Below are 23,735 nucleotides of genomic sequence, written 5' to 3' on the forward strand. Positions count from 1 at the left end.
ATCCGCTAGGCAGCTTGGTCATCTCGTAGGAGTCTTGGCGCTGGGACGCCCTCGAAGCCTTCCGCTCGATGCAGCACCCCATGCGCTGGAACAAGGGGCGCATCAGGGGCAGACAGGCTTCGACGCAAGTGGAGCTGAGTGTTAGTAGTCCCATAAATACCTAGTCAAGGGGTAGAAAATGGCAACCTACCGGTAATGATACTCAGGTTGATCTCCACGGCAGACCACAGCGCCGGGTCCGTCTCGAGCCAGAAGACGTCGCGGGATTCCGCGTCGTACGTGATTCCCGCCGACATCATCTTGGCCGAGGAAAAGCACACTCTTCAAGTGAAGTTCTTAGATCAGCTGGAATCAATTCCACCACGTCGTAGGTGTGTGTGTGTGCACATACACGCATCCGAAAAGGAAAAGCGCTGTTATGCTCAGTTTCTCCAGCAACGGGAGGTGGAGTTTACGGATTTGCCCTGGATGTCAACTCGTGTCAGCTTCCATTGGCCATGCATTCGTGGGAGATGGATTTCTACTCACAGGCTGGCAGGATCATGAGTAAGACGTCGATGATGAGATGGGAGGTCACGGTTGCGAGAAAGAACTTTCCGGTATCGATAGGGCAGTTGTCCCCTTTGACCGAGTAGGACCATTTTGCTTCGGGCGGGTTACACTGGAACGTGACGATGAAGATCTGTCCAATCCAAGCCATAGTGTCAGCGGCCAGCCTGGCCAGAAGTTCCTCCGCAAACGGGCGTGAAAAAAGCAAAAAAAAGGAGAAGCGGCACTCTTACTCTGCATAAGAACCACAGGATGGAGCAAGAGGCAATCGCGACTATGCACAGCCGGCTCTCCAAGGCAGGCCCGAACGCTCGCCAGTACAGCGCCAAGAGGGAGAGCTGCGACCCGGCGATCGATACCGTGTAGGCCTGCTCCAGGATGAACTGGAAGAGCTCGCGGTAGTGGTCTGCCAGTTCGAAAGAGATGTGGATTTCATCCAAATGAAGGCCCAAGCCGAGTTCGAGCCCTGTGGCAGGTTGTTTAGACTGTAACGACCGGAGTCCCCAGTCACGATAACCCGGTATGGGAATAGCTTACATATGAAAGCCCCGATGTCATATGCCAGAGCAGCAGCCTATGCGGGGCAGCAGCCCCTTTTTCATTAGCGACCGGGTAGCTGGGAAAGTGGCCACGCGGGAATCCCCCAAAAAGCAGGGTTTTCAACTCCGTCCACTCACCCACGCGGTTATTGCCAAGTAGTCATCATACCAGAGGGCGATCCTCTTCATTCTCCGGGCGATCAAGCGCAGGGCCAAGGCAGATGTCGAGGCGATCAGCGTGATGGTGACGGCGCCGTAGATCTCGGGCTGACGGCTCTCCATGGTGCGTGCGTGCGCCACACACTGGAGGAGGCTGTCATACCCTTGCTTTTCGTCAATTTCGGGGAAACAGTTCAAGATCCTGCGGCGGAGGAATCTGGAATTGCGCATTTACGACATTCTGGCCGAATTGAGCCTGTCGACACTTTGAGACATGGGGATTAAGAAGGGAGGTCGTGGGGACAGATGAGAAGTGCAAGAAACGAAACACCACCCCAACGCAGAGATAAGATACACACGCGGCCGACGTAAGCAAAAGCTGCCGTGCGACAATCTGTTTGTTCGAGTCGTCGCCTGGGCGATGGCAGCGGCAGGATCTATGGCAATTTACCGACCGCTCATGTCCTACAGGTGTACCCCCGCGTCATCACACAGCGGTGCGATCATCCGCGATTGACCAAAAGTAGAAGTCCTGCCAGCTCATTCGCTGTATCGTCTTCCCCAAAGATTACCGCTCGGCAACCCAACCCGAACTCGTGTATCCATTCTTATTCCATGTAACCCCTCAAAAGACAAGAAGCAGTAATGACAGGCAGATCATCATTCCACCATTTCTTGGGATATTGTGTTGTCGTTGCTGGCCTCTGGAGGCTGCGTAATCTGTCAGCTTTGAGCAGAAATAACCGACCTGTGCCACAGAGGTTCCCCCAAGGATCAGTGTCACTTTCGATACCGTGGCTGCCCCTAAACTGCCACACCCGCGCCCTAATAGTGGTGGTTTTGGCGGGGAGGCGCAACGCTGCATGCTCAGTCGACGGTACTTCTTAAACTTCTTCATTTCACACAATCGATTGATTGACGGCGATGGGGATGATTGGAGGCAAAAGAGCCTATATGTCAGCCAACGATCGCCTCATCATTGTCTTTTCGAGGCGTCGTCGTTATCAGCATGTAGTTCGAGTGGTATGCGGCTTTTGTCATCTTCAAGATGTCAGCTCCATCCGACGACGGCTCCAAGAGTATGATGTTCCAGCTGGAGATGTACTGAGTTGCCTTGTTGCTAGGCTGCTCGAGTGCGCTGATGCAGGGCTCAGGGGCGAGGCTGTTTTGGCAAGTCAGTGTAGTATCGAGCACTGAGAGCAGCCGTCAGCCCCTGTACCACTGAAGACCCGACCGTTCCATTGGGAAGATAAGCTTAGATTAAATGCACAGCTACTTAATATAAAGGTCCCACTTCACCATACCCTCCCTCTGCGAGTGGTTTCGAGAAGACCTTCCTCTTGTACTCAAGCTACACATGTGTGGTCCGCCACCAATTCAACTCAACAGCACCATCACAGCCCCACCTATCGAACCGCATCCGATTAGACCTTGGATGTAATGAAGCTGACGGCGGGCGCGACGCTGCTGATGTAGTCGCTGTGGGCCCCGGTGATGATAAGGGTGCCCTCGCAGACGCGGTCGCCGTCGTTGCAGAAGATGCGGGTTTTGGCGGCATCGATGGTGGGGACACGGGCGTTGTCCTGAGCCTTCTGGGTGTCGCCGAAGGTGACGGCGGCGGCGACCCGGGCCCGCGCAGCCGCGGTGAGCTTCTCGGCCGCGCGGTGCACCATGGCGGCGCCCTGTGAGTAGCCGGAGATGACGATGGAGGAGGACGGGCACTGGGAGGCGACCTGGCCGATCAGAGTGGCCATCGATTGCGCCTCGCTGGCGGGCGCGCCGCCGCTGTTGAGGTTGCCGAGTAGGGAGGCCGAGTACGCCACTCCCTGGGCCGCGACGCGGGCATCGCCCAATGCCGACTTCAAGGCATTGGCCAAAGCAGGTCCGGGCATATCTCCCTGTAGCATCAATCAGTATTATGCTCAGAAATTCAGCAGTGAGTAGCTCCAGGCTCCAGGCTCCAGGCTCCAGGCTCCAGGCTCCAGGCTCCAGGCTCCAGGCTCCAGGCTCCAGGCTCCAGGCTCCAGGCTCGAGGGGACGAGGTGGGTCAAGCGCGGAATACTAACCATGTTGCCAGACTGGCCAGTGCCTCGAGCGAAGACGAGGACTACATCGCGGCACCCGCCGTCGAGGAACTCGTTGGCTGTAGTTCCAACGGTGGCAAGGATCTCGGCCTCGTAGGCCTGAGCCTTGGCCACGTCTTGCTCGCTGATGTCGAACACGACGGACTTGTTCTCGATGGGCTTGGCAGACACGGAAGCCGCAAGGGCCGCGGTCATGAGCGAGGCGGTGAACTTCATGGTCACGGACGGTGGTTTAAGGAGGATCTGGAGTCGCGTAGATCTGAAGGTCTGAGCTGGAGGCGGGCTGTTGGAAAGAATGGAAAGCCGAGGGAGAGCTGGAGTTTGAGTGAACGTGGGACAGGCGCAGAGGGCTAGTTACCAGAAACCTTCCAAGACCAGCATTACGGGTAGAGGATGAGAAGACATTTATACGCTTTTGCTTTCGCAACTTCCCTCATCGTCGCTCTCCCACTCACATCAACATGCTATCTCTTGGCAGCGCTTTGACGGTGCTGCGGAGTGCTGCCGAGAGGTCGGTCGGCCTGCAAAGACGGAGGTCGTGGCACAATTCGCACACACCCTCCGGCCCCGTGTGCCCATGCACACCAGCCAGGCACACTGCTTGCCGGGCGAGCTGCTACCTCAAACGGGTAGGTAATGAAGGTTAACCGCCAAAAAGCGCCCACATCAGAGCGGGAGCGAGTGTTTTCCCTTGCTTCTTGCATCATCTTGGTAGCTCTTTGGTTGCCACCCGTGTTCTGACGCGAGCCAGACGAAGCCAGCATTGGACGATGATGTGGTATGTAGAGGCAATGGGCTTGGCGACGGTACCACCTGCTACAATTGCATCTGCGCGTTCCAATGCCGTCGCATTCGCGATCCCAAGAATAGGCATTCTGCCGATAGGCTTATTCTTCCCGGGGCTCTAGCGTTCCGATAATTCTGCCACCAGATGTAAAGATCTGCGACAGGTTCCACGTCGGCGCTGGTATTCGCGGGCATTGGTTGCTCTTCGGGCAAGTGCCAAGCTGCGACCCCATCACTGCGGTTTCGCATACATACGGCCGGCCTTCGCGGGTATAAGAGCCAGGGTTGTGTTGGGACAACCGCCTCTGCGAAAGGTACAGCATTTTGAGCCGCTTGAACGGTGTGCCACAGTGTCGCTCCCCGTGCCATCTTTTTGGGATGCTTCACCTTCATCTGGGAATGTCTGGCCTGAATCCAGAGAATAGTCGACGGGCCTGTTGCCCATCTGCTCACCATCTGAGCTCGCTTGCTTTGCGGGGAATGGAAAAATGCCATCGCTAGCATGGCAAATGCTGGTTCAAAGGCCTATTATGGGTCTCCCGTCCATCTCCGCCTAGCGAATCAATCTGACAGGGCGGAGGAGTCGGATCTGGGGAAATATTGTGGGTGGGTGTTGACATGGTTATTAGTGGGCTATTAGTACCTAAAGTAGTGCGGGGAGCGATTGCAACCACCCCCGGCTGTCATTCCGAAACAGTTACAATGGTCGTATTGAACCCAATCGTGTGGGTGTCAATGCCGCAAACATCGCAAGTGCGGCATGGAAGCTAGCTACTCTCTCTTGGAGAGGGAGCGAGATAGCAGATATGCACTTGCAAACATACCATCCGCTGTGACGCTGCAGAATGCAAATGACGGTGAGCACTCGCGACCGCACTATTGCCCGGGTTGCTTGCAGAAAAGTAGGATAGCATATTTTGAGTTTGTCGACGTGTTCAATACCGCCTGCTTTCTGGGGAGAGTTGCGGAGCAAACGGGCGGACAAGGGCAGCTTGGCAAGTTGAACAATGCCGACCTGCCCTTTCCGGCTTAGACTCGCAGAAGTCATATCGAATTCGTCCACGGCCAATTAACTTCTTGTATGTAGCAGCGGGCCAGAGATGCCAAATGAAGCAGGTTCGACTTTGGCACTATGGCTGTTAGGATAGCGCGGCCAATGGGTTACGCAACGTGTAGCAGGAGCAATCGTCGGCGCTCGCGAAAACATGCAAAGACGGATCTCGAGCAAGGTAAGGCAGGTCGAGAATGGAGGAAAACAGATGGGTGCCTGGTCTGCGTGCCACTGACAGTGAACAAAGTGAATGGTGAAAAAATCCACCGTTCTTCAAATAACAATTATAATTGACCTATGCATATGCTTCGCTATGCTAAACGCCAGTAAATGCCCTTTGCACAAGCCATGAGTCTTCGCTTGTAAAACAATGCGCAAGCAGTAAAGTAAAGAGACAAAAACGACGCGGTAACCACAGCCGCTTGCTCCATTTTGAGCTCGCGTATTACCAGATCCTCTTCGCAATCATCTCGTACCGCGTCACCTTCTCGAGCCCATCATCCCCCATCTCCATCTTCTTCGCCGCCTCCGCGCCCTTGCGGTCGCGCGCCTCCATGCGCTTCAGCCCCTCGGCATCGTCGGCGTAGATCATGCGCCGGCGGTCCTCGCCGAGCTCCACAGCGCCCCAGCCGCCGATGCGCTTGCCCGGCTGGTAGAAGCTCTCGCGCTTCTCGTGGCCCGACACGATGCTCTGCTCCTTCATCCGCGTCGCCGCGTAGCGGTCCCGCGAGTACCGGAGCAGCGCCATGCCCAGGATCAGCTTCACCACCAGCAGCACCACCCAGGCTAGGAAGAAGAACGTCGCCATGGTCAGCAGGGCGATGGCGTCGTCCGACGTGAAGACCCAGAACGGTCGTTCCTGGGGGAGGAGTAGGGATGTCCGTAGACAGCACGCCCTAGTGCATTGCGGATGACGGAATCGAGGTGCTCGAGCGCAGCCATCATAGCGGGGGATGATGGAGCCGACGATTCCACAGATAGATCTGTTGACGCTGTCGACGTTGGCATAGGCGGTGGTAAGTGCGTCGACAGGAACATATGGTAAATCTGTACAGATGCCCGAATGAAGAGGCACGAAAGAGGCAGCAGTGGAAGCCCGATTCTCCGAGTCAGTGCTGGGGCGCCAAAAGCCTACACAAATGTTGTCAGTCAGTGTTGTCCAGTAGTCAATCAGAGAAGCTGTTTTCGCAACGTACATTGGTGTAGTAGTCTTTGCACAATATGTCCAGCATTCGACGGTAGATGGTGGGTTTGACATTGTTGAACTTGTTGATGTACGCATGCTTGATCCAGTCGACCAACATCTCGCTACCGATCACTATCAGAAAAGGCGAGAGGACTTCACCCGAGAACATCCAGGAGGGGAGCAGGGTGAAGCTGGCAGGCAAGTTAGACGCTGTGTGTACGGGGCCTGGACCCGAACCCATCCCATCCGCTTCGCTACCGGCTCCAGGCACAGACAAACCTCCTACCTCTACGATGTTGCGTAGACCAATGATGATCAAGATGATCCATAGCTGGAATCTTTCGACAACATCGGCGCAGGTAAGCTGAAAGAGATTTTCTTTCTCGATGCGCTTGAAAACGCTGCCCTTGATCTCGACGAACTGATTCGACATCAAGAGAGAAAGTAGGGCGTTGGAGTAAGAGTTGACAGCCACATTAAGAGTGATGACTTGGTAGAACAAGCAGACAGCATGTATCACATTGTATGCCAGTGTCAACAGAAACATGCCAAATGGCAGGAGGATCTTGGATCGGCCAGAGCTGTTCCTCGATAATGTCTCAGAGCTAAAGAGGCACTCGAGAATGTCCTGTCCTATGGCTGTCAGTAGACGGTCACCAACCTCGAGCAGGTTGAAGATGACGTAAAGTTTCATGGCCGACTGCGCTCGGATGAAGTGGTACATGCGACTCGCATCGACATTCATCAGCGCAAGCGAACTGCAAACAATGACTGCGCCCTGAAGAAGATCGGCCTTGTGGAAGGAGGTGAGGTTCGACGGCATGGACTTCGTCCTACGATGTCGTGCTCCCGTCGGCGTGTTCCTCGGAAGTGCATGCTTTGGTGGGTGCAGTCCACCGTTTCCATTCAGGCGTGCCGTGTCTGAGATCGAACTGACCTTGGCATCAATGGAATGGCGATTCTCCCTTACGCGGCTCCGACTTCTTTCTCCTTCGCTGGCGGTCCGGCTGTCACCGCCATTGCGGGAGTTTCGGGACAGACTTCGACCGCGGCGGCCCCGCCTCCACAGACGCCAGATGCCCTGGTACACATAACCCACCACCCACTTGACCTCTTTCCAGACCATGTAGGCCCACCACTTCAGAAGGACCCCGACAGCAATGACAAACCTAAGAGGAAGCAAGGTAAACGTGTACAGAAAGGCATCCAGGCACGCCAAAGCGCCAAAAGTCAGAACGGATTCGAGATATGGAGGCAAGAGCAAGGCATTGAGCAGCCGCTCGAACTTGAGCGCACTGGACTCGTATGGTATGTCCTCGGACTGATGGCGATATATGTACAATGGGCTAGGTCGCACTCCAGCTAGCTCAAGTTGCAAGTGGGTATGTAGAGACATGGGAGGAAGGGGTACAGATCCTTGAATCGGAGCTGAAGGCGTCGGGTCGACGTTGTGCCCTCGGTCAAGCTCTGGAGGATCCGTTTTCTGCTTCGTGGAAACCCTCCGCTTAGGTACAGAGTCGTGGCTACTGGACACACCCAGGTTTAAAGGGGCCGGCCGAGGTGAAGGATTGAATGAATTGCGACGGGTACTCTTGGGATTAGTGGTGATGGGGCCCATAGGAGTCATGCGATTGATGGGAGGGGTCGACAGAGTTCTAGAGCCAACAGCAGGTCGTCTAAACTCAGATGCCATCTTGGGATTCATGTTAATCGCCTCCGAAAGTGCATGAGGTCGCAGGGGCTCAGGCTGAGTCCTCGTGATTGGGGTCGAGTTCGGAGTCTTGCTCTTTTTCTGAGCGTTCATGGCGAATTGAATGCCATCTTGGAGCTGCTCAGCCATCGAGGGCCGCGCTGTGGACTCAACAGCACCAGCCGACATGGGATATTCTCCTCCATTTGGTTTGCGCGGGAGGCTAACGGGTACTGCAGTGGCCGGCTGCTCGTCCCCCGGAACCACAGCGACTGGCAGTGAGTCAGGTGAAGCTGCCAACGCCTGCATTTGCGATGCTGACAGTTTACGAACCCTTTCACCGGCGCCTTCTTTCTTGCTAGTTGATGGCGCCCAAGACTTGACTTCCGGGCGAGCCGGCGCCTTGTGATCTGTCGGGGGTACCGGCTGGCGGTTGTCCACGTCGGCGTTGTCGGTATTGGTGACAGCCTCATTCGACGAGGTGCTCCCATCTGATACAGCCGGATGCTCCTCTATTTTGTGACTGTCCTTGTGGCCATTGGCTCGAGGCTCCGGTCTAGGGGCTTGCGACGACACTGGGGTAGAGGCGGTGACTTCGAAAGTGGGAAAAGGATCGGTCGGAGGTGGCGTTCGGGACGGCGACGGGAGCTGTTGCTTTTCGGTTACCCGTAACAGACTACGACCTGCTCGTTCTTCTCTTTCTTGCTTTTCCCTTTCGCTGTCCCTCTCCCTGTGGGGGTTGCCGTTCTCCGCTGCCACGGACTGCGGTATGGCATGTGTGCCATTAATTGCTTCCATGGCCGCGGGCATTATCGCAATGGATCGGGCTTCGTCGGCAGTAGCATCTTAGACAGCCCCTCGACTAAAAAAAAACGTCTGTGTCGGTAAGAATCTCCGTGCAATAGTTCAATCGAAAGAAGGCGATCTTGCTGTCTCGAATTGGGTTGTGATTCGGAATTGGCATCGCAATCCCACGAGGCTAATCTCCTATTTGGTAAACAGAGGCCAGCTTTCGATAAGGATCCTTGGTATAGAAACTACAGGGTCCTTATCGCCCAGCCAGTTACAGTAGCTAGCATAAATACAGTGCGCAGCTTCTCTGTACCCCACTAATGCGCCTAGCTACTGGCCTTTTTACAGGTACTGGATCTGACGTCACCCGCTAAGAAGAACGCTGTAGCTGGAGTGCGTGTAACTTAACCAGCTTCACACTGTGTGAGCCAGCTTCTCTTGCGTGCCTGCATGTCCATGTCTTCTTCTCTAGGCAACTGTTGACCCAATCGCCAAACTGCCCGACACTACTTCCAGGAACCAACATAACAGCAGCGTTGTTAAATCAATGCGACGATGGCAGCCAATGTGACCATTCACGTCTGTTTTCAGCCCTTGGCCGATAGGCTGAGATGTGACCCGTACACTTCATGTTGCTTCCTTTGATCGTATGTTTGCGTTCATAAGAATTCGATGTCACTGCCCGGCCCCATTCCAAAGTGGCAGTAAACCACCCAAGAGTTTCGGTTCCAACTCCAGGGACTTGCTGGCGGTCGTCTATGTATGGGTATCGCCTTGGCTTATACTGTTTTCGTGTCCATACTATCAAAGTGGCCGAATGTGAACCCTTTGGTCCAACGGCGAGGACGGCAACGAGAGGGCCTACTACCTTCAGATCATGACCCTGCCAGGTCGAGGTACGAGATGCAATCATCAACCCATGTGCTCTCATGAGTGCCTACGTTTGCTGTCATCAATGCAGAGCGGAAGTGTGATGGCTGCACGTCCGAACCTTACCAAGGCAGGCTTCGTTTGGTATGGACCACGTCAGAGGACCTCTGCACACAAGCCCGGTGCGCCCAACAACAACTCCTGGCCACATCGAGCACATCGAGCAGAGGATATCATTATCGACTACACTAAAAGCTTGAGAACAGCTTGGTACAGCCTAGACAGTACTGCCACATCGCTGTTCCATGCCTAGTCAGGGGGTTAGCCAGGGGCGGCATGGAAGAAGGCAAAGGGGCAAGCTGCATCTGCAAAGTATCAGCATCACGATATACTTCTATCATTTCCTGTCACCGATGGAGATTGTCGATCTTTCCCTGTCGTCACCATATGACTACCCGTCACTCGAACCGAATAGCCGACAACAACCGCACTGACTGACAGGCCTCACCCCGTCGACACTGCTATTACTTTGTGGGCATGTGCAGGACTCGAGCGTATTGTCCTGTATGCGCAATCACCTTGCTGCTGCCTTTCACACATCATGCTGCAATGACCTGGGGACCCCAAATTAGGTCTCGCAGTTATGCGGTGCACCAGCTCTCCTGCACTCCCGTCATTGAGACGCAAGCCCTCGAAGTCTGAACATTCAGCATGCCAATCTCGAACTTCAAATAGGACCGTCCGACGCCCACCTTCGTCTCAAAAACAAATTATCCAACACATCACATTCTCATCTATACAGTGGACTTCAGTCACTCGTTCGACCATCATCAACACTCGGCTTCCAATCTCTCGCTAGTCACCCTCACGTTCCATCATTCTCAACAACAACTGTCACTTCGACAAATCATCAACAGACAACAACCGCCATCATGCAGTTCAAGAACCTCGTCGTCGCCGCCGCTGCGACTGCCACCACCGTCAACGCCGGCGGCTGCGTCCAGCGCAGCCCTCAGGGCGGCTATCCCGTTCAGGCACCTCCCCGGGCTATCCGGTTTCCTCCCCGCCCTCGGGTTCTGCTCCTGGTGGTGGCGCTAGCCCGCCGACCTCGACTCCTGGTGGTTCCCTCCCCACGCCTTCCGCCTCGGTGCCCGCCCCTGGTGGCGGTGCCGGCAGCTCGTCCGTTCCTGCCCCAGGTGGTGGCGCCGGTAGCTCTTCCGTGCCCGGCGCTGGGTACCCTGCCTCTTCCATGCCCGGTTCATCGGTGCCCGGCTCGATGACCGTCTCTACCACCGTGCCCGGCTCGTCCGCGCCCGCTGGCGGCAGCAGTACTACCAAGCCCACCACATATGCGCCTGCCGGCGGCAGCGGCACCGCCTCCGCCCCCGGTGGCAGCAGCACCGGGGCCAGCTCGATGACCATGCCTCCTGGTGGTGGAGCTGGAACCCCTGGCTCTTCTGCGCCCGGCGGTGGTGCTGGTGGATACCCGGCCTCCTCTATGCCCGGTATGCCCGGTGGTGGTGCTGGAACTCCCAGCTCGTCCGCTCCTGGTGGTGGAGCTGGAACCCCTGGCTCTTCTGCGCCTGGCGGTGGTGCTGGAACTCCCGGCACTTCTGCGCCCGGTGGTGGTGCTGGAACTCCCGGCACTTCTGCGCCCGGCGGTGGTGCTGGAACTCCCGGCTCTTCTGCGCCCGGCGGCGGCAACGGTGGTGGCTACCCTGTCGTCACTCCTCCCAGCGGTGGTGCTGGTGCTGGCTCCAGCAGCGGGACTGGCGCCGGCCCTACACCCACTGGCGGTGCTGGCGGTCCTCCTGCTGGTGGCTCCGGCTCCGGCACCCCGCCGCCGGCCACCCAGGTTCCGACCGCTATGGCTGCCGGTGTCCAGGTCGGCACCATGACTCTGGCTGGAGTGGTCGTTGGTGCTCTGTACATGGGTTTCATGTAAAGGACGCGCAATGATCACGATGATGTGGCGGTGATCTTTCCTCCTCCCGCATCTTGGAAAATGGCCTTCCCATCCAAATCCCCAACCCCTTCTACATCTTTTAGGCGGGTTGGGTCTTTCTCTACTTTCACTTCTTCAGCCCCTATTTTAATATTGATGTGGTAGCTTTTAAAGAACTTTTTCCCTAGGTAGCTTATTGACTAATTAATTACACACATGACGCCTTGCATGATTCAACCATTTTGCTGTTGTGATTGCTTGACCGTGACTCCATTTTACGACGATGAATAAATGTGCTACAGATTAATAGCTGAGTACGGAGCACCGAAAGGCATCTTCGCCAACCATGCGATCCCGGCTCTATGAGTAAAATGGCCCTTGGTTGGAGTTAGCGAAAACAGATTCTAGCAACGCCTTGATCTGAACTTGAACAAAATATGCAGCCCCCGGCAATGGCGTTGGGCTTTGTGCAGCCTAATGGCCCGTCCCGTTAGCTTAGCAAGCCTCTTCAACGACGTCGGTCTAGTGGTACTGGGACAAGATACTAGATGCTAGCGTCATGACCTAGCGGATAGTGGCGCCTCTGGTGCTGGGGAACCAGATCGAGCGTCGGCCGGTTGTTCTTTGCTCCTTTGGGATACCGGATCCAAGATCAAAATGGTTATGACTTCGCGCATTTATTCCTAGCAGAGGAATGTTTCCGACTGCTGCATATTCGGATTGGCACAGTTATATGGCTAAGGCGGCTGGCGATGCAGTGGTTCAGCGCAGTCCGTCATCACTGAATAATCGAACAGAGGAAGTCGGAACGCGGGGTACCGAGAAGTATCTACCTAGAGACACATGTAAGCTACCTGTCTTTCCACCACATCAATTGATCTATTCGGCGCTGATACAATGATTACTCGCTAACACCGGCATCCCCACCAGGATGTCCGAGGGGTCAGATCTCCGGACATCCCAGGACAAGCGCGTCACATAAGTCTGCAGCATGAGATGCGTCCATGACTGCACCTCCACTGCGCCATGCAACTCATCCGATACATTGCTCTGTTCTCGCGTTCTGCATCTTCAAGGAGTACTGGTCACACCTAACTTTCTCAGCCTGCAGGAACGGACATTGATTGTCATAGGAAACCAGTCAGGATCGCCTGCACTCCGTCGCATCCAACCTACTTGACTCGGGACCACCTTCTAGAACCGGATTGAAAGATGGCAGGCCCAGGCGGCAACTTCTGGATCCAGGATAAGCTCTCCACGCCGGCGGTGCATCACCAGAGCTTCAAGGCACTATGGGAGACGAAATGGAAGCCGGTGGTACAGTCGCTCCCATCTCGTTTCAGCGGCCAATGGCATGGTCAATATCCAACTAACCTATTGGCAGTGCGACATGGGCGTATACCCATTCATGTTCGGCGCCACCAAGGATTTCCAGCCAGTGGCAGATGAGATCATCAAGGTCCGTTTGTCCCTTCTACGATTGTGCTATGTCCGTCCACGTCAGTGATGCGTCAGTCGCTGAAACCAAGATTTGAGAACAGAGGGACCTCAAGGAACCCTACGACTGGGACGAGTACGCGCAGTGCTTCTTCCCCAAAGCCGAGGAGCTCGTCGCAGAGGCAGCCTCTGCCGAGAAGGGTGGCGACAAGCCGAAGGCATCGGAGCTTTACCTGTAAGCTTGTTGACCGCGTCTACGCCGGATTGACTGTTGCTGATAGTGAATGACCATAACAGGCGAGCCTCAGCGCTTTACAGGATCGCGCGCTTTCCGGCCCCGAGGTCCGAGAAGCAGCGTTACGCCTGGGAAATGGGCAAAGAGTCCGCCCGAAAGGGCTTAGGGTTAGTACTCATCTTTTTTGTCTACTCAGTTTGGTGGTTCATGAGTATCGCTAACTAGAGGACTTCCTACCCGTTTACTCAGTCTCCACGAGTTCCCCATGACCGAAATCACCATCCCCCACACCAAACACGCCGCGCCCGGCGACGGTACCACCCTACCAGGGTTCTACCACCTCCCCGCCGGCGCCTCTGCGACGAACCAAGTCCCGCTCGTCATCATCTTCACGGGCCTGGACGGGTACCGGACGGAGCTGGCGGTGTGGAAGGAAGGGTGGCGCCAGGTCGGGTGCGCGACGCTCATCGTCGAGATCCCCGGCACCGGCGACAACCCGGGCCTCGCGTCCGATCCCGAAAGCCCCGACCGCGTCTGGAGCAGCATGTTCGACTGGGTCGCGCAGCAGGCGGGGATCGACCAGGACCGCGTCGTCAATTGGGGGTTCAGCACGGGCGGCTACTACAGCATCCGCGTGGCGCACACGCATGCGGACAAGCTGAGGTGCGCAGTCGCGCTTGGGGGCGGGTGCCATTACATGTTCGACCCTGCCTGGCTTGACAATGCGGATCATCTGGAGTACCCTTTCGAGTGAGTGTTCTCTTTAGATTGCCATCCTTCATACAGAATGTCTAACGTAAAAACCCGCAGCCTGGCACATACGCTCTGCTACAAGTTTGGCTACGGCAAGGACTTCACGAGGTTCAAGAAGGAGGCGATGGAGAAGTTCTCTCTCCTCAACGACGGGACGCTTGACAAGCCTTGCGCGAAACTACTGCTAGTTAATGGTACCGAGGACGAGATTTTCCCGATCGACGATTACCATCTCTGTCTCCAGCACGGCAGCCCCAAGAGAGCTAGGTAGGACCGCTGATATCTTTGAAAGGGAGCTTTATTTATTATTGGTCACTGACTGTTTCACTTGTACAGGTTCATACGCGATCGGAAACATATGGGGGAGCCAGAGTCCTTCATGATCATCTTGCAAGAGCTGTTTGCCGTACTCGATATCGAAGGAAACCCTGGAAAATTCTTGTCCACTCTGCCTTTCCAGCCCAAGTACTGAGTTTTGATAGCGCCGGTTGAATTTAGTATTTATTGATGTCATAAACCATCGTAGACACATAGAGCCAGCTAGAAGGCGACATCTTAGTCACATTCTGAGACATACTGCTCACCTGCTCAATATATCTGTCATGACGGCATTTGTTTTCGTCCTACTTTCATACTCCAGTATTGATTGTTTACGCACGCCATTACCCACAAACAACCAAGGTGGTTGTCCTTGTACTGGCAGGGTCACCATTGATCGACCTTATGTTGGCCATATTCCAGTAACCAGCTATTGGCAATGACCTTGAATCCCCAGGTATTACTCGGCAAGCGAAAGATGAGACCCTCACGCTTCTTGCCCAAGACACCTCTCCCCTCCGCTTTCTCCAGGAGCTCATCCAATGATTGCGCAAAGTTCGAGAGTTTCATCCGACCCACTACCGGTGCATGTGTCAGGTTCAGTTGCTTGCAAAGGCTGGAGGCCTTGTCGGCGCTCATCCAAGCATCCCTGTCGATGTCGTAGACGCCGAAAACGTAAAAGCGGTGCTGTCCCTCGGCGAAACCCATGCTGTTGGACATGATGCTGGATCCGCATAGCTCGCCTTGGACGGCAATGTTCTTGCCGAGCCGTTTAAGCTTTTCGATCATGTTCTGCTGCTTAGCCGCCAACCAGAAAACATACTTTTCGTGTTGGATGTAGTCGCTCTCGCGGCCGCACACGCCAAACTCTGGCCGCTCCTTGCTGCTGTCACGGTCTTGCGGAAGGGCGCGATAGAACTTGGAGCTTTTCCGCACGTGGTAGAAGGTCATGGGGAGGCCGTCAAGCTTTTCGGTGATCTGGAACAATGTGTCACCGAATCGCTCGAACAGGCCGGTGACGTTCTGGGCGCGCTCGCAGCCTGGCTGCGGGAAGAACGGCGGGGGTTTACCGTAACAGCCAGCGGCATCAAAGTACACCGAGTCGTACTTTTTCACGCCCAGAGTCGCGGCGAAGTCTATTTGAAGCAAGGCGTCCACGGCCTTTTCACTGTTGCCGAGTTTGGCCTCCAGTTCCTGCTGGGCCTTTTGGATCTCCGGGAACAAGTACAGGGAAAGAACGATGCCCTGCGAGACCCGGCCGTGCTTCATGAAGGTCTTGACGACATAGCCGCATTGGCCGTTGTATTCTTGCACCTTGTGGGGCTGGCAGTACTCCCAGAAGCGCTCCTCCGTGTTGGGCAAGAAGCTGTCGACCTCGAAGTAGAGGACAAGCTGCCCGATTTGGTACTCCCCCTTCAGAACGACGACGCTCCAGCCGTCGACCTTGGCGACCTCGACGTGGCGGTTGCCTTTGATGGGCTGAAGATCGGCGACGCGGCGGACGGTGACGAGCTTTCGGGTCGGACATTGTGGTGATCGTGAGTAGGCATTCGCGGTTGTAGCCATGATTGGTTTCGTAGTGATGCTGATTGGGCTTTCGATGTCGTTGTGCTGCTGTGAGTTGGGGGTCGCCGTTTTGTGAACCAGGTATCTGCGTCTTCGGAGAATAATGAGGGAAGAGAGTCAATGGTTTGAATTTTGTATGAAGCATGCATTTTTTATTCATCAGATCGATTGTTGGACCAATTACTATCCACGCATACGCTGTTGGCCGATGTACCCACTCCATGCCTAATGTTATTAACAAACGGCTGACTCACTTCGACGACGGCAAACCCACCACAATTCACCAAACCAGATGATGCACCTCATTTCAGACGTTGAGGCTTAATGAAAAGCATGTGAGGGCCAATTATGCCTCGTATACATATTCGAACTTGGTTGTGGAAACCATCCATGTTAAACTAGATACCAGCCGTGATTGAGCGAATGTAGAAGTGCACAAAGTCCACCTATCCCTCAGCACCTATAACGAGAGACTTTCTGCTGATATACCTTCTTCTTTCAGTGAAAGATCATTCATTTCCACTCTGCATCGAGCGGGCTGTACTCTAGCCAGCCGTTGAAGTCGCCCAAACCTAGGCGCGATGCTATCCTCCGACACGCCTATCAAGGGTGCTTGAATATAACGGGATTGCTGTTCTGGACCTTCACGTAGTCGTAGTCCCGAGGCTTGATCAAGGTGCCGTAGATTCTCGACCTGTTTCCGCAGACGGAGAAGTCTGGCGGCTTTGAGAAGAGGGCTTTGCAGTACGTCCGTGATTTATCGCTATATTTTAGATTTCAAGCTTAGTACCAACGCAACGGGGAATCGAAATAGGGGGGGCAATCCATCGCGAGCCCTTGGGATAAAACTTACTAGCCTTGAAACGTGATCCTCGCATATTTCTCGTACGGGACGCGAGTGCGACTCCAGGCTGTTGAGATGATAGTTTTCTGGACTTTGTCGTGGCATGGTGATTAGCCCCAACGTCGTAACTGAGGTAGATTTTCCCAAATGAATGAGTTCTTACTGTCTTGGTCGCCTTTCTCGGCGGACATGAGGTGCGCACCGGCGCCACCGGCCATCATGCTGGCCCAGGGGAACTCTTCGGCGCTGGTCGTGCCGGCGTTGATCCGCGTCGTCTGCCGCTTGGCCAGATTTTGCGTGTAGAAGGGTCGCGTGTTCGTCCCGGCGTCTCGCCGGTGGTACGGCGCCTCTTCCTTTCTTCCCCTCTGCCTGTCCAAGGGGCAAGAGTGGTCAGCATTCTCTTCCCCCTTCTACTTTGCAGCTTTGGTCCAAGATGCGGGGACTTGGTGCCTTACCATACGCGCTCACCCCCATAATCACAGAGCATCACGTAGCAATTCAACTCAGCCATATCCTGGATCTACGACACATCGACGACCATGTTGTAGGGATCGCTCTTGTCGCCCTTCGCTCGCTTCTCCAGGCCATCTTTCGTCTCTGATTCCTCAGCCTGGTCGGCCTCGTCAGCCCAGAGGTCGATTCCCTCTTCAGCAGTTCCGGATTTGGAGTCCAAAGAGGCCTCGGCGCGCTCAGAAATCTCGCCTGGGCTTCGCGCATCCAGAGAGCTCACCCTCGTGGGAGCTCCGCTCGCTGTAGCCCAGAGCAAGGTGAGAGCCATGCCAATGGCTGAAGCCCGTGCAGACACCATCATGGAAGTCGGGGTAACGTGAAGCTATGACAGTGATAGATTGATATAGGGGTCTGAGAAAGGGGTTCTAGGATGGGAAAGGGGACGCAGCCCGCAGACGATGCTGCTCGGCTGATAAAATGGAAAGATGCGTATATAACTAACAGCGAAGGTAGAGTCCAAGTACTACACCGCAATACAAAGTCTCTTGGAGTATAGTCAGTTAAATGAGATAAGTAATTTGCGTCCTTAACGATGGGCTTCATATATATAATCATATGGCACTATGTCCTTCAACCTGTATTATTGACCTTCGCCTTCGAATTTGCCAGTCGTCGATACATGTTAGTGTCATTCTCGCAAGCACCCATTTCTATTTTGATGCGCAAATGTAGTCAGGGATGTTGCCTATCATGAATCTGCCGCTGATCATGAGATGATGCACATCGACAGACTGTTGGTAGCAGTACCGCTTCCATGTCGGAAGGTTTGGGATAGTCGAATTAGGAAGCATATACAATCGCTAGATGAGGCAGTAATATGCAACTTTCTTACGACCGTGACGTAGGTATGTAGGCTGTAGTCCTCTATATATTGTATGAACTGCTTGGTCTACTTGAAAATGTTGTCCCCGACTGCCCACAGGTGCCTACAGGGTCAAATTCCCAGGCAAGTTCGAAAGGATGATGATAAATCCCAATGCTCTATAATTGGCAACCATGGGGCCAATATGCCTAGGAAATGTGCTGCGGATTCCTTTAGGACGGCACAGCTCACGGATATAGTACTGGCGTTGAATCCCTGGTAGATCTGTTGGTTGATCCGGCTGGTGGCTGTGCTTGCCATGGAATTAGGAACCAACTCTGTAACATACCGTGCAAGAGACACGGTGTTGCAAAGTGCTGGCCCGACGGAACATCTGCATTATGACGTCGGCAATCGCGAAAACAGCTTGCTCGGATATTCCAGAAAGCCTCGCAGTAGAAATGCATCCAACGTCTTCCCTCTTCGCTCACAAACCTGAGCGTTCTATCGACCTTCCGCAACGTTTTCCACCAAACCAGCCGAAATGGCCTACATTCTACTCTTCTGCACAGCCGAGGAGGCCAAGCCAGTGAGCCATCGTCACACCTCCGATCCCTTCTACGCAGTTGGAACTGACTCGGAAAATCTAGTTGGTCCCTGAGGTTATGAACATTGACGAGAAGGAAGACTACTGGCAGCCCTACTTCCTGGCCGAGACTCGCGAGGGCCCCGCCGAGGGCGAGCAACTCCGCGAGCACCTGGCTGAGGGCGAGGAGGACTTCGCCAACGACTTCCTCGGCGCCTCGATCGAGGAGTGCGGCGCCTTCGAGCTCGAGCAGCAGGAGGGGAACGACATGATGGACGAGAACAAGATTGTCCTGCTTGACGCGCGCAGCGCCCGGGAAAAGACCGTCCTCTTCTGCTACCACGTTCGCGCCAGACACGCCTACTTGTTGCCCAAAGATGAGAAGGGCGATATTTGGTACGCATTCCGGGTCCATTACACCAAGGTCTTCTCCCTGGCGAACTTTTTCCCGCCGTGCGGGGACGCGGACGAGAATTGGGGCGTTATCATCCACCGTAAGGAGGAGCTCACAGGCGAAGACGGGATCTTTGATCTGGATAGGGCTACCGAGCTTTGCGCCCAGGGCGAGGGGTACGTGCCGGGCATAGAGGATTTGGATGATGATGATGTATGAAAGGGGGTAGTGATTGTTGTAGCTAGCATATGCAATTTCGTTTGCCCTGCCATTGGTAACCTCTCGCACGAATAGTGAAAATGCTCATGTTTCTATTGATACCAGTTCTTGAAAATCAACGAAGGGGAATGATTCACACAAGCAGAAGGCATATTTTCAAGGTACTATTGCTAAAGGTTGTAACACAGTGCCCACGTCGACTAAGCGAATTGGGGGATCTCAGCGACATTCCTACTCTAGGAACAAATGCGCAACGCCACGGATAGCCCGGTGGTCTATAAATAGAATGGATACATGAATAACGATGGATCAGTGCCGGGTAGCGAGTAATCCCCGTAGATTTCTGCCCCTGCCCCCTGAGCCGAATGGCGTGATGAAATCCCTCCGGTGTTTGCACCCCTGCAGCACCAAGTCCTTCTGTGGGTACTGACTTATCTCCAGCCATTATCATGATGAAATAATACTTAGTTGTAAGGATACTATGATGAAAAGAGAATTTACTGGGAGACTGTACACGGATGTGAGCGACACACCCTGGACCCCCTGAGCCATAAATGTGGCATGCAACATTGAGGGCAGCGCCGGCACTGCAAATATCATGATTTACACGATAATACCTTGAGCTGACACTTGCACAGTCAAACGCGCTGTCTTCCAATCTCACCACATCGCAAGTGGCGTTTCTGTACTTCACAGGACGACAGTCGATATACGACTACGTCATGGTCAACCGAAGACCGTTCTTGGCTTTCGCCATACCTAGATCCTATCGATGGTCGATCAGATCCTTCCTACCAGAAAGACAAACCAACAGCCATTGGACCTATGAGATAGACCGTCTTGGTCGTCGAGAGGATGCTTTCGAAGAGGCTATGGCTGCGGGTGAACGATCCTTGGGTCTTGCACAATGACATTGTCACAATGGAGACAGCAAGATCATGATAGCTATGACGTTCTCATGGTTGAATATTTTGCAAGGTGGGAAGGGGGGAGAAGTACTATAAGAGAGCATCGGACGTCGTCAAGTCTGCTCGAATCAGCAGAACAATCACAACATCCACACAAACAAACACAACCACACTACATAGCCACCACCACTATTTCTCACTATTATCTATCTCAATACCAAAGACCAGCTCAATACTTCAGAATGCAGTTCACCGTCGCCTCCTTATCTTGATCAGCGCTGTCAGCGTCGCCGCTTCCCCTGTCGTGGGATCAGAAAGCACCGGCCGTGTGCTGGGCAGGCGCGAGCTCGTCGGCTACACCGAAGACGGGCTTAACAACAAGCGTGCCCTGCTCGGGTACGCCGAAGACGATGAGGTCGGCCAGGCTATCGGCCGGCGTGCCGACCCAGGGGAAGAGGAGTACTACGGTGAAGCCGACGAAGGGGACGACGGCATGGTCCTGCTACGACGCGACGAGCGCGGGGGCAACGGGACCGGCATCGAATACTTCGGCGTCGACCCGTACGCCGAGACGCCGGGGACGCCGACCCGGACCGTGTGGAGCGGCGAGCTCCGAAGTACACCGTCGTGCGGCCGACGCCGTCGTGCGACGCGAACAAGAACCAGGCGCAGAACAAGCTGTGCAACTCCTTGCTGAGCGACCTGGCCGCGCAGTCGGACCAGCGCGTCGACAAGAGCTGGCGCAAGATCTGCTACCTGGGCGAGAGCGGCAAGTGCTGCACCGCCTGGAGCAACGAGGTCAGCGGGCTGCGCCAGGGCGACCTGACCAAGTACGCGCAGAGCATCATGGAGAGCTGCTCGGCCGACGGCATCTCGGGCAAGGTCTACGGGGTCTGGGCCGCGGGGGTGTGCATCAACCAGTGCGTCAACAGCGGGCACAAGTGCTCTACTTGAGCGCTCGGTATTCATTGCGAGGGCGCTGCGGTGGTGAGATATAGGATTAAGGGGTAAGGCTAGGTTACTGTTCGTGCTTGAATTATTGTTAGGGTTTTGTTTTGGTGTATACTAGCCGTAGGTGCTCAGGGGGCTCGCTTTAGACAATCGTTCAACGCTGCCCCCATCGTGCCGTCCTGTATAGACTAGGGAAGAATTAATGCCGTGGTATTATGCTACTATACCAAGGGCAGCGTTGTCACCATGAAGGGGGTATCAGGTAGGTGATTCTTGATTGCAACTATTACTTTCGCCTATATACCTCACTCAAGCTCGATAGGGCCTCCGTACGAGTGATGCTGACCATACGTCTCCCGGGTATTATTATATAGGAGCCGGTTATAATAGCAGTCGCCTATGAACCGATGCCGCCTTTTTATGTAGTCGAACGCGCAGTGGCCAATGTGGCCCGGGTATCTGATTTCGCATCTGGCATGCTTTGGCTGCGCGTATACGTGGCTCTCCCGCACAAGCATCATGGAGCTTTCGGCGCCATCGACGCAATGGAGGCTGTACAACGCCACGCAGTCTTCTCCGATATCTTCAAGCAACCTGTTTTGAACCCAGTGGCGAGCTTTCCACACAGCGTTGAGGGCCATGACCACGTCGCCTGGCTGTGCGTGGCTCGGTACGACGCCCAGGCCAGGCCATCCCATCCCATCCACACGGGCTGCCCCGTGGGTGAGATGGTCGATGATGCAGACTGAGCGGCCTCTCATTATTCTCTGGACCATGTCTTGTATGTCCCCCAGTACTGTGCAGGCGGCGAAGCGTTCATTGTCATCCAAGCCGTCGGCCTTGTCCAGTTCGTCACGCATTTCCTCGCCTGCGCCGTTCAGCTGGAGGTGTATGTCGGAGACTATGTAAGATCTGGCCGACTTGTTTAATTTTTTTTTTTTTTTGAGTTCCACGTGATCGAAGTTCGTGCGGTCGTGGGGAAGAACAAACACGGCATCCAATAGCTGCTCCAGAAGCATATCCTGCTTGGCTGGGGGAATGGAATTCCCGGGTTATGAGCGTGAACCCATTCAAGAACGTTCTTCCACGTCTCACGAACCCAGGCCATCGCCTCCTCGTGAGTGGAAGCCCCCGTGAAGGCGTCATAGACGGTCGATACTTCCCCCAGGCTACGAAGTCTTGACAGAGTAATAAGTATTTGGCGTCTTCGGGGGACGATTTGATACTCTGGGGATCTCCAAATGTCCCTAAAAACTGGCGTTTACAATCAGCCCAAAGTGATGCCCTTACCCTTGGTTCCCTCCAGTCAAGTGCCCATGTCGGGCCTGGCGTATCTCCCCCCGCGGATCGTTTTCCGACCATTGCCAGGATACGGGAGACATTGTTTGAGTTTGCAATAACAAGCCTCGCTACAGCATCCATATAGGTCGCCGTTGTCGGTTTTCTATAGTCGACCTTGATGCGAAGCATATAAGTGTCCTCGTGGCGGGCAGTCTCCCCAGACTGTCCATGGCGTATGTCCGTGCAATAGTGCGTGTCGTACGCCAAACCCGCAATTGCGAAGAGATGGTCCTTATCATCCGCGCATTCCAGGTCATCGTAGTCCTCAAGGAGCGCCGTCAGATCAAAGCGGTTGTCGTGATTCCCCCTACCCAGGTACTGCATCTTCCACCTCACGGCCATCCTGTATATTGTCAACTTATCGTGATGGAACCAAGCCAACCGCTCATCTATGAGGACCCGATACAACCGCAGCCACGGCATCGTGGCCTTGCCACAAAACATGGTGATGTTGGTGCTCCATACCAGTTCCTGCACTACCCATAGCCTGTGAAACCAGGGCAGCTTTTGCAGACGGTGCAAGGCTTCACGGACCTGGGGAAGAGGGCCGCCCCCCCCGGGACAGCATCTCAAGCCACCGGAAACAGTTCGCGCCGTCCTCGCTATGACCAAGCCAGATCAAGACGCCCGAGGCGTGGTTGTAGATTTCGGTCATATACCCAATTTGAGTGGTCTTCTCTGCATCGTTTTCCTAGTCAATGCAGAGGGCGTCCACCCGGAGCCTCCGTACCCGACCATGGTCCCGGAATCTCAATCTCAACAGCGCGTCTCGGAGGTTCGTCGTGACGTACTTCACAGCCCCTTGCTGCGAGGTAGCGCCGCCGCGTAGTATCAGGGGTTCCGTGAAAAGGGGCTCGCCCCAGCAGTAGGAAACCGCTTCATAGTTAAAGTTGGCCTCGTAATCAAACTCGGAGTACTCGTTAAAGCCGGAACTGATGTTGGCGCCAACCAGCTTGGCTTCAAGCGGAGCCGAGGGGTCTCTCGAAGGCTGGAGCTCGAGGATCCGGATGTTGGAGCCGGCTGGCAATGGCTGATAGGCAAAGACCGGGACTATTTCATCATCAATCCCTGCGATGGTGGCTGGTCCAGGCAAGTCCTGGGTGCGTGCGGTCGTAGTGGCTTCCATTATGCTCAGTAAGCAGTACTCGTACACCTACTCAAGACCACGATGGAACTGGGGTGGATACTAGTTAGTTGACTTGGATCTCGTGCATTCGGGC

At 54.8% G+C, this 23,735-nt stretch overlaps 9 protein-coding genes across 9 annotated transcripts; 2 read left to right on the forward strand and 7 right to left on the reverse strand.

Annotated features, from left to right (window-relative positions):
* Window positions 1-102: 102 nt before the first annotated feature.
* Window positions 103-1,370, reverse strand: PG986_012721 (uncharacterized protein; the record flags this gene model as incomplete). Its single annotated transcript, XM_066848943.1, has 6 exons — window positions 103-134; window positions 191-319; window positions 529-682; window positions 783-1,015; window positions 1,087-1,123; window positions 1,227-1,370. 6 exons carry the CDS (start codon window positions 1,368-1,370, stop codon window positions 103-105), a joined length of 729 nt encoding a protein of 242 aa, XP_066695639.1.
* Window positions 1,371-2,671: 1,301 nt separating this feature from the next.
* On the reverse strand, window positions 2,672-3,547 carry PG986_012722 (cutinase; the record flags this gene model as incomplete). The annotated part of the gene is made up of 2 exons (XM_066848944.1): window positions 2,672-3,145; window positions 3,314-3,547. The coding sequence occupies 2 exons, from the start codon at window positions 3,545-3,547 to the stop codon at window positions 2,672-2,674; spliced, it is 708 nt and encodes a 235-aa protein (XP_066695640.1).
* Window positions 3,548-5,613: 2,066 nt separating this feature from the next.
* PG986_012723 (uncharacterized protein) lies at window positions 5,614-8,854 on the reverse strand (the record flags this gene model as incomplete). The annotated part of the gene is made up of 2 exons (XM_066848945.1): window positions 5,614-6,299; window positions 6,361-8,854. 2 exons carry the CDS (start codon window positions 8,852-8,854, stop codon window positions 5,614-5,616), a joined length of 3,180 nt encoding a protein of 1,059 aa, XP_066695641.1.
* A 1,899-nt stretch (window positions 8,855-10,753) lies between these two features.
* PG986_012724 (uncharacterized protein) lies at window positions 10,754-11,638 on the reverse strand (the record flags this gene model as incomplete). Its single annotated transcript, XM_066848946.1, has 2 exons — window positions 10,754-11,419; window positions 11,498-11,638. The coding sequence occupies 2 exons, from the start codon at window positions 11,636-11,638 to the stop codon at window positions 10,754-10,756; spliced, it is 807 nt and encodes a 268-aa protein (XP_066695642.1).
* Window positions 11,639-12,863: 1,225 nt separating this feature from the next.
* On the forward strand, window positions 12,864-14,548 carry PG986_012725 (uncharacterized protein; the record flags this gene model as incomplete). The annotated part of the gene is made up of 7 exons (XM_066848947.1): window positions 12,864-12,968; window positions 13,036-13,110; window positions 13,193-13,323; window positions 13,386-13,490; window positions 13,573-14,073; window positions 14,134-14,343; window positions 14,413-14,548. The coding sequence occupies 7 exons, from the start codon at window positions 12,864-12,866 to the stop codon at window positions 14,546-14,548; spliced, it is 1,263 nt and encodes a 420-aa protein (XP_066695643.1).
* A 233-nt stretch (window positions 14,549-14,781) lies between these two features.
* PG986_012726 (uncharacterized protein) lies at window positions 14,782-15,960 on the reverse strand (the record flags this gene model as incomplete). Its single annotated transcript, XM_066848948.1, has 1 exon — window positions 14,782-15,960. One exon carries the CDS (start codon window positions 15,958-15,960, stop codon window positions 14,782-14,784), a length of 1,179 nt encoding a protein of 392 aa, XP_066695644.1.
* A 603-nt stretch (window positions 15,961-16,563) lies between these two features.
* On the reverse strand, window positions 16,564-17,612 carry PG986_012727 (uncharacterized protein; the record flags this gene model as incomplete). The annotated part of the gene is made up of 4 exons (XM_066848949.1): window positions 16,564-16,723; window positions 16,814-16,871; window positions 16,968-17,173; window positions 17,329-17,612. The coding sequence occupies 4 exons, from the start codon at window positions 17,610-17,612 to the stop codon at window positions 16,564-16,566; spliced, it is 708 nt and encodes a 235-aa protein (XP_066695645.1).
* A 1,048-nt stretch (window positions 17,613-18,660) lies between these two features.
* PG986_012728 (uncharacterized protein) lies at window positions 18,661-20,226 on the forward strand (the record flags this gene model as incomplete). Its single annotated transcript, XM_066848950.1, has 3 exons — window positions 18,661-18,705; window positions 18,767-19,309; window positions 19,954-20,226. 3 exons carry the CDS (start codon window positions 18,661-18,663, stop codon window positions 20,224-20,226), a joined length of 861 nt encoding a protein of 286 aa, XP_066695646.1.
* A 307-nt stretch (window positions 20,227-20,533) lies between these two features.
* On the reverse strand, window positions 20,534-23,641 carry PG986_012729 (uncharacterized protein; the record flags this gene model as incomplete). The annotated part of the gene is made up of 6 exons (XM_066848951.1): window positions 20,534-20,725; window positions 20,812-21,202; window positions 21,769-22,055; window positions 22,465-23,002; window positions 23,094-23,206; window positions 23,246-23,641. 6 exons carry the CDS (start codon window positions 23,639-23,641, stop codon window positions 20,534-20,536), a joined length of 1,917 nt encoding a protein of 638 aa, XP_066695647.1.
* Between the last annotated feature and the right edge of the window lie 94 nt (window positions 23,642-23,735).

The sequence above is a fragment of the Apiospora aurea genome (genome assembly GCF_038362705.1).
Source record: "Apiospora aurea strain CBS 24483 chromosome Unknown utg000008l_segment0_segment0, whole genome shotgun sequence".
Classification (NCBI taxonomy): domain Eukaryota; kingdom Fungi; phylum Ascomycota; class Sordariomycetes; order Amphisphaeriales; family Apiosporaceae; genus Apiospora; species Apiospora aurea.